The following is an 8,625-nucleotide window of genomic DNA, read 5'->3' on the forward strand; positions in this document are numbered from 1 at the left end:
GTGTGTGTGGTGGGGGGAGGGGATCAACCCCCACCTTCCCTCCCTTTCTTCCTACTTCCTATGGTCAGACTCTCACCCCCCCCCCTCTATGTAGCAGAGCCACCCCCCCTTCTCTCCCGTCCCGTCCCACATACAACCATACAAAAATAGAAATAAAAGTTACATCACAAGAATCCCCCTCCCCTCTACACTCCCATTCTCTAATAGTGTTTTCAATATGAAACAATGGACACACCCATGTCAGATTCTAACATTTACATGACTTAAGTCAGTCTCCCCAGCATTCCGCTGGTCTATCTGAACTATGTGAGAGAGAAAGAGAGGGGGGGGGGCAGGGGGAGGGAGAGCTCTCTGCTCTAAACCGCAGGGTGGATAGTGATGTCGTAGCAGTGATGTCGTTGACCTCCGTCGCTACTTTAGGATGAGGTGAAGCCCCTCCCCCGATTCATCTGTGGGCGGCGAAGGGAGAGAGAGGGAGCAAGTTTCAGCACGGTAGACAAACGACAACAACAACAACAAAAATGGCCCCTATCCCGCTGACATAACTACACTTTTTTTTAATTGACGTGACCACATACTAGAGCTCAGTATCGGTGTTGGTTCACAGACCTACCTTTGAGTGTGCTGATCAAAAAACAGCTCTCATCTGGTAAGTTGTACACCATCTGGGAAAGAGGAACAGACCAACGGTCAAAGTTTTGTGGGGTGTGTGTGTGTGTGTGGGGGGATGAACACGCTGTTGCACGACAGTGTGTATGCAAATGGCATGCAAATAAAGGGCATGACAGAGATGAAGGACGTAGAGAGAGCGTCTCTTCCTGGAGAGGCGTGGGTCCGCGGAGGAGCGTGAGGAGAGCGCGTGAGGAGAGCGCGTGAGGAGAGCGCGTAAGGAGTGTGTGAGGAGAGCGCGTGAGGAGAGCGTGTGAGCAGAGGAGAGCGCGTGAGGAGAGCGTGTGAGGAGAGAGAGCGCGTGAGGAGAGCGCGTGAAGAGAGCGCGTGAGGAGAGAGAGCGCGTGAGGAGAGAGAGCGCGTGAGGAGAGAGCGCGTGAGGAGAGAGAGCGCGTGAGGAGAGAGCGCGCGTGAGGAGAGAGCGCGCGTGAGGAGAGAGCGCGCGTGAGGAGAGAGCGCGCGTGAGGAGAGAGAGCGCGTGAGGAGAGAGAGCGCGTGAGGAGAGAGAACGCGTGAGGAGAGTGCGTCCGTCTGCCCACCTGGTCGCTCAGCAGGATGTGGATGCCGGTCGGCCCCTGGCGGTAAACCTGGTTGATCTGCCCCAGAGGGAGGCTGCACACGCACGCCATCTTACGGATCAGCTCCGCTGCCGTCAACTCCTCCAGGTACAGTGCGTGGTACACTACACACACACACACACACACACACACGAACAGACACACACACAAACAGACACACACACAAACAAACACACACACACAAACAGACACACAAACAAACACACACACAAACAAACACACAAACAAACACACAAACAAACACACAAAAAGACGTACAGACAGATGGACAGATACAGACACACATAACACACACACACACTAAGTTAAAATGGAAAAATTCTTTCTGATGCTGAAACACACACTCAGTTGCCGCTTATTAGGTACCCTTGCTCGTTGATGGAAACAACCTGCTCCCCCAAACAGCCAATCATGTAACTGCAACTCGGTGTATAAAGCATGTAGACACAGTGAAGCGGTTTAGTTGTCGTTTGACCAAGAATGAGAATGGGTAAGAGACGCGTGGTCTTAATGACTGACCGCGGTGGGATTGCTGGTGCCTGACGCGGTGGTTCTAGCATCTCGGAAACTGCTGCCCTCTTGGGATTTTCACACACAGTCTCTAGGGTTTACAGAGAGGTGGCGCGAAAGACAGAAAAACGTCCAGCGAGCGGCGGTTCTGAGGGCAAAAGCCCCTTGCTGACGAGTGAGACCCGCCAGACTCGTTAACAGGGAGGCCATACATGCTCAGATAACAGCCGTTTACAAGCCGTTTGTCGAATCCACGCCACGGATAATTCACGCTGTTCTGGAGGCCCTACCTCCACTACTAGTACTAGACAGGTGCACTTAAAAAAGAGGCCACCGAGTGTACAAGCATAGTGTAGCACTACACACTCGTTATAGTCATTCATTGTACAACACTCTACACCTGCACACAAAAACACACCCACAAAAAAACACGCACACACACACACACACACACACCATATAAAGTGGAGGAGCTGCTGTGTTCTCCGTTCTCGCTGTGGCACGGTCTCTCCAGCAGAGGGCCCTCGTACGGTGACTCCTGACACACGTACACCGTCAACCTGGGACGCACCGACCTGCGCAGACACACACACGCAGGCGCACACACACACACACACACACGTTACATACTTGTTACATACTGCATATACACAGGTTACACAAGGCCCACGCTCAGTGTAACATGTAGATTAGAGCAGCAGTTTCCCTGAAACTGCTTCATTCATACGCACGCACACACACACACACACACACCTGGATTTAAGTGCATTGAAGAGTCGGATCCCGTCAGCAGGTCCACAGATCTGGACTAAGTCGTCCCGGGTCAATTTCAACAAATCAGAACCTGGAGAACATGGAAGGAGGGGGGGGGGGGTTAGGAAGAAGAGGGGGACGCCCAGGGACAGAAGAACCAACGGTGTGTGTGTGTGTGTGTGTGTGTGTATACCTGAGAAGTGGGAGAATAGTCGTGTGTAGGAGTTGAATCGGTTCTTGAGGAGCCACTTCTGGGCTTCCTGTATAGAAGCTGTCGGACTGAGCTGCTGTGGAGAGAAACACACACATATCTTAGTAGCCAACATATGTGTGTGTGCGTGTGTGTGAGTGAGTGCAGGTGTGTGTATGTATTGGCATGTACGTGTATGTGCGGTGTGTGAGCGCAGGTGTGTGTGTGTGTGTATTGTATACGGGAGTGTGTGTGTGAGGACTCACCTCTGTGGTACCTTGGTTGACAGGTTCTGCTTGGTGGTTGGGAGAGGAGGAGTCACTGGAAGACGAGAGACCTGATCAGCGACCCGTGACAGCTTTAACTCACCAATGAGATAGGGCATTTCTTAAGCCTGAGCCACACACAGGCAAGTATGTACATGCACGCACGCATACACACGCGCACACACACACACACACACCACACACACACAGTTACCTGTCTGGAACGGAGGAGGCAGTGTAGGTGGAGAGGGGGGTTGAGGTGAAAGAGGGGGTAGCTGCCTGGTTGGTGCTGACATAGGCGTTGTCTGGCCAGGGAGCGCACTGAGGACACACACACACACACACACACGATCAAACAACAACAAAAAACAACAACTTTACACTGCAAATAGAACCTCCCCCACACACATCTTTCTTAGCCAGTCTGTCTTTACAGTCCACAGGGAGGAGGGGGGAGGAGGGGAGGGGAGAGGAAAGGAGAGGAGGGGAGGGGAAAGGAGAGGAGGGGGAAGGAAGGGAGGGGAGGGTGCTCACACTGCCTCTCTTGGCCAGGGAGTCGCCACAGTCGGCGGGGAGCGTGCGCTTGGTGGACTTCTTCAGCTCGTGGTCGCCCCCGTCCTCGATGATGGGCTCCAGCCTCATCTGCGGACACGCGCACACCCAGAGACAGTTAAACACACACACACACACACCCAGAGACAGTTAAATAACATACACACCACAGACACACTTTGTAAATAACACACACACACACACACAGTCAACAGTAACATGACAACACCTCTGACACAGCCAACAATAACACTACAGGCTTTATCAACAACCAGAAACAGCGGCACACAAATTATGCTGTTGATGACATATATCCTTTAAACATGGCCATTCATTATTCGGGAGCGTTTTATGTGCATAGACAATAAAAAAAGGTATCTCCATGGTAATGTGGATCTTATGGGTATGTATCAAACAGCCCTAATCGTAGGACTTCCCAGAGCAGTAGTTACAGCGATTCTGACTGGTCCAAGCTTTTGGGCCTGACAGGATGGCGGCTCCTGACTGGGGCATAGCCAGGAGCTCATACTGAACTCTGATAGGATAGTGGTGTCGTAGGAGGGCTGGTACTGACCTCTGATAGGATAGTGGTGTCGTAGGAGGGCTGGTACTGACCTCTGATAGGATAGTGGTGTGGTAGGAGGGCTGGTACTGACCTCTGATAGGATAGTGGTGTGGTAAGAGGGCTGGTACTGACCTCTGATAGGATAGTGGTGTCGTAGGAGGGCTGGTACTGACCTCTGATAGGATAGTGGTGTCGTAGGAGGGCTGGTACTTCTCCTTCTCCTGCGCTGTCCGTTTCTCCATCTTCTCTCTGTCGGTCTTCTGCTTTCTGTCCGCCCCCTTTGGCTAGAGCAGAGGAGGGTGAGAGGGGGAAGAGAGGGTTGGAAGAATGAGAGAGGGAGAGGGGGATAGGGGGGAGAGAGGGGGAGAGAGAGAGGGGTGAAAAGGAGGAAGGGAGGAATGTTGATGAGGATGGAGGGACACCAGAAGAGGCACGTGGTCAGGCTTAGTGTGTCAGAGTATTTGGACTCGATGTGCGCGTGAGGCACTGACTGCATTGAGAAAGAATGCGTGCCTGTGAGGTGTTCCTATGGTGTGTGTGTGTGTGTGTGTGTGGTGTGCATGTTTACCTTGAAGACTTTGATTTGACAGGAGGCGGAGTGCAGGTGTTCGGAGTACTCCCCTCCGTCCGCCTGTCTGAAGGTGTCTATCTGGATCCGGAAGGGAACCCCCTTCTCTCCCCCGTGCTTCCTAGGAGTGAACTCTGTACTGATGCAGTGCACCTACAGAGAGAATACAGAAGAATTAGGCTGTGTGTGTGTGTGTGTGTGTGTATATGTGTGTGTGTGTGTGTGTGTGTGAGGGGGGGGGGGAGTACCTGTGCAAAGACAGAGGCTCTCTTGTTGAGGTCCCAGAGGAACTCTGCAGCGTTGAGCTGGGAGGAGTTGGTCTTGGGCTCCACGATGCCCACTGACATGGGGATATCTACAAACACACACCGTCATGTCATTACCACACGCCCCACAGAGACCAGCGACCAACACTGAGATCAGAGGTAGACAGGTGGCCCTTCTCGTTGCTAGGCATCCTTACCGATGTCTAGGAGACGGTCGCCTGGGCGGTTCCACTTCCATCCCTCCAGCTGCTGGTGCTCGGTGTACTGCAGTCGACGGTCGTGGAAAACCACCCTCACCGTGCTCTGGGGCGACCAGAACAAACAACCATAACACAACCGCAGACCGCCGGGGAACCGCCCACCACCACCCCCCCCTACACTAGCAAACAGAAAAACATGACCAAGAGAATACCAAAAAACAACCATGTCATATACAGTACCAGGCCCGGTGTGGAAGCTACTTATACATGTAATAAAAGTAATTATAAAAACACAACTCAACCATGATAGGTGCCACTCTCCCACGCTGTGCATCCCATTGGCACATATTGTAGTTACTGTACCATATAACCATGACGGCAACATCCCACGCCATCACTGCGCGCTACACGCGGCTTGAAACAAGTTCGACTCACCTTCACCATCTTGTTGTTGAGCTCGGGTAACTCCCCCAACTTCCTGTTGTCCAACAAACGGATCTCATAAGACTGGCCTGAGAGAGACACACAAACACAACGCACAATGGGAAAGCCTGTACCTCAAGTGTTCTGTAGGTGTATGACAGAGAGAGAGAGAGAGGGGGGGGGGGGGGGGGAGAGGACAAACAACACTACTTCGAGCTAGAGTGTCTATCTGTGTGTGTGTGTGTGTGTGTGTGTGTGTGCGTGTGTGTGTGTATGTGTGCGTGTGTGTGTGTATGTGTGAGAGATTCACCTTGGTTCAGGTAGGTGAGCGTCTCGTCGTGCAGCTTGATGGCGGGCGAGGTGGCGGCACAGAGAACGTACTGGAATGGGGGGTTTTTGGTCTCATTGTCAGCGGGGAGGCTGGAGTCCTCCTGCTTAAAGATGGGCAGTGCCAGCACATCACTAGAGAGAGGGGGGAGGGGGGAGAGAGCCTGTTAAGACTTGGTTTTAGAATGCGTTTTGGACAATCAGATTCAAAGTGGACAGCGCTAAATACAAGTGTAAACGGCCATCAAAACGTTTTATGAAATGTTTCCTCAAACCACTTGCTGAGGTGGTCTGGGACGCATTCGACCACATATCTTTAGTAGTCTAAATGCTAATGCGTCCCCGTCAAAGACGTAACACAAAAACACGTCATCAATGCAGGATTTTCCTTCTCCTTTTTCGCTTTATCCTGCACGCTTTTTCAAGTTGCAAATGACTTGTGATCTATCAATCGAAACAGTGGGAATAGTCCTAATGTTCATTAGTTCTCAAACATCTTCGGTTGCTTTTGCACGCACTTTTTCCAATCTGCTCGTAACCGACTGATTATTGATTTGTTTACATGGAACAGCTGTGCTACTCGCATACAGGCAGGAGTGAGCGAGTTACTATGGTTACTATATACAAACACAGGTGGTCAGCTGGGCACATTTGGAGAAGGATGATAAGACACAGGTGTAAACGATGATGTGTCTCGCTGTCCAGTTTGAATCTGATCGTCCAAAACGTATTTTAAAACCAAGTCTAAACAGGGTCAGAGGGACATGTGACACCAAAACCATGACAAGACGGTGAAAGAGTTCACACACTCGTTACACAATGACTGACCACTTGGGCGAAATACTAGACGTCCAGAGAGAACCCTGACCCTCAGACAAGCTGGCAGACAGACGGACACATGACCCGCAGAGCGAGACAGTGTCCTCAGATCACCCGGATGGGAGCTGCAGAAAGCTCAACGGGACGGGGGTTTGAAAAGGTGATCCCTCCTCCGCCGCGCCAGAGAATGTGGATCCTGTCCACACTTCCAATCTCACGTTAATCGGAGGACGTCCGACATGTCACTTCCTCTCTCTCTCAACCGTTCTTTGCTTCAAACTGCCTAATTGTCTGTTGCTGTTCTGTTCTTTTGTAATTTGGAATACAGTATAAGAGTTTATCTGGATCAAACATAATCTTGGAGCCGGCAGCAACATTTCACTGTGAGTGTACACCGTACATTACATGTGATAAATAAAGGACTCTAAACCTCAATGCATTCATGTTCAGATTATTAGGCTATTGTTCGTTACAAGTGCCATGTACCACAGAAGCTTGGCTGAATACTCGATTCTGATTGGATGCAAGGTGGGCATTCAATTTTGTATACTAGATTTGTTTTGTTCATTTATCAGATCATCATTTAGATATTGGATTACTATTACTAGGCTATCTCATTGATAAGGCTGTATTATCTATCGTTTGCCCACCGTGTGCCTGTCGTCCCAGAGGGCTCCTGCTGCAGCCCAGGACAGTGCATCTGTTTCCTGAAACTGGAGGAGTCGTCTCCTCCGAAACATTCTGTTCCTACAGACCAGCTGTTCAGTGTTCACTCTAAACATGGGCTGGACACAGATTACAACTACTGACTCCACTATCTTCTGCACACGCCCAGCAGTGACAGGGCTGCTGATAAGACAGCTAAATATCCTGGGAATGTCCCTCTTATCCGACAGAAACAAAATAACCATGACAAAACAACTCTCTGAAACAACAACCTGTTAAGCCCATTATACACACATCTGGTATAGACAAACAGACCAGTCTAGCCCTTCTAAAACTTCAGCCTAGCCTTGAAATTCACAGTGCTGTAAAACCTGACATTGTCTTAATAAAGAATACAACCTAGCTGCCTGTGTGTGAGAGAGAGAGAAGAGAGTAGAGCTGGGAGTTGTGTCTGTAACTGTCCCAGGTCCTGGTCTATATTCATGCATCATAGCTAACTGCTTCTGCAACGCAGCCTGTGATGTCATTTCTCTGAGATGCACCTCTGAGTAGATAAAGAGGGCTAGAGAGGGAGAAAGGTGTAGTTTCCCCCTCTCAGTTACCCCACAGGTCTAGCGTGAACTGTCTTGCCTTCTCCGCTGGTAATTAGGCAGAGGATCTATCTATAGAACTTTGGGTGGCAACACTTATCCTAGAACTGTTCCTCAGGGCAGCCAAATTGCGAGTAAGAGGCTCATCTTCTACACACACACACACAAAGAGGGTGCGTGCAAAGAGGGTGTGCTACACCACCCCATGGTAATAATCTCTGGCCCTGATAAGAAGCCCCCCCCCCCCCCCCCCCAACACACACAAGCCACGCCTCCCCCAACAACTCTTACTCACCAAAACACAGGAGACCTTACACGCAAACACTACACAATGGGCTGGAACACAAAGAGGACACACCACACACACGCGCGAATTAATTCCTTCTTCAGACAGAATATGGTTGAGTGCGCAAAAGGTTTAGGAAGGCATTGAGTGGGAACAGCCTGCACCCTCCATCTTCTCCTGTTGAAATTGTCTGATATCTGGGCTGCTGTAGCAGGAACGACCGAGCTCTTCTCACAACGGGCTAAACGGCCAAACGATACAAAACCCCCTCAACCTCTAACCTCATACTGTAGGCGCCAGCCCCCAGCTCCTGCCCGATTCCAGACAGGCTGGCATCGAAGTCGTGCACCAGTCCCGTCTCGATGGTCGCGTCGTCCATCTTCAGCACCCAGGCCAT

General features: G+C 50.9%; 1 protein-coding gene across 1 annotated transcript; it reads right to left on the minus strand.

Moving 5' to 3' along the window:
• Nucleotides 1–147: 147 nt before the first annotated feature.
• Nucleotides 148–8,625, minus strand: ubp1 (upstream binding protein 1; the record flags this gene model as incomplete). Its single annotated transcript, XM_084455203.1, has 16 exons — nt 148–449; nt 614–665; nt 1,209–1,351; nt 2,214–2,332; nt 2,511–2,601; nt 2,704–2,797; nt 2,967–3,021; nt 3,181–3,287; nt 3,501–3,608; nt 4,257–4,367; nt 4,652–4,804; nt 4,900–5,006; nt 5,115–5,220; nt 5,553–5,629; nt 5,851–6,002; nt 8,510–8,625. 16 exons carry the CDS (start codon nt 8,623–8,625, stop codon nt 412–414), a joined length of 1,629 nt encoding a protein of 542 aa, XP_084311329.1. The 3' UTR covers nt 148–411.

The sequence above is a fragment of the Borostomias antarcticus genome (assembly GCF_949987555.1).
Source record: "Borostomias antarcticus genome assembly, chromosome: 21".
NCBI lineage: Eukaryota > Metazoa > Chordata > Actinopteri > Stomiiformes > Stomiidae > Borostomias > Borostomias antarcticus.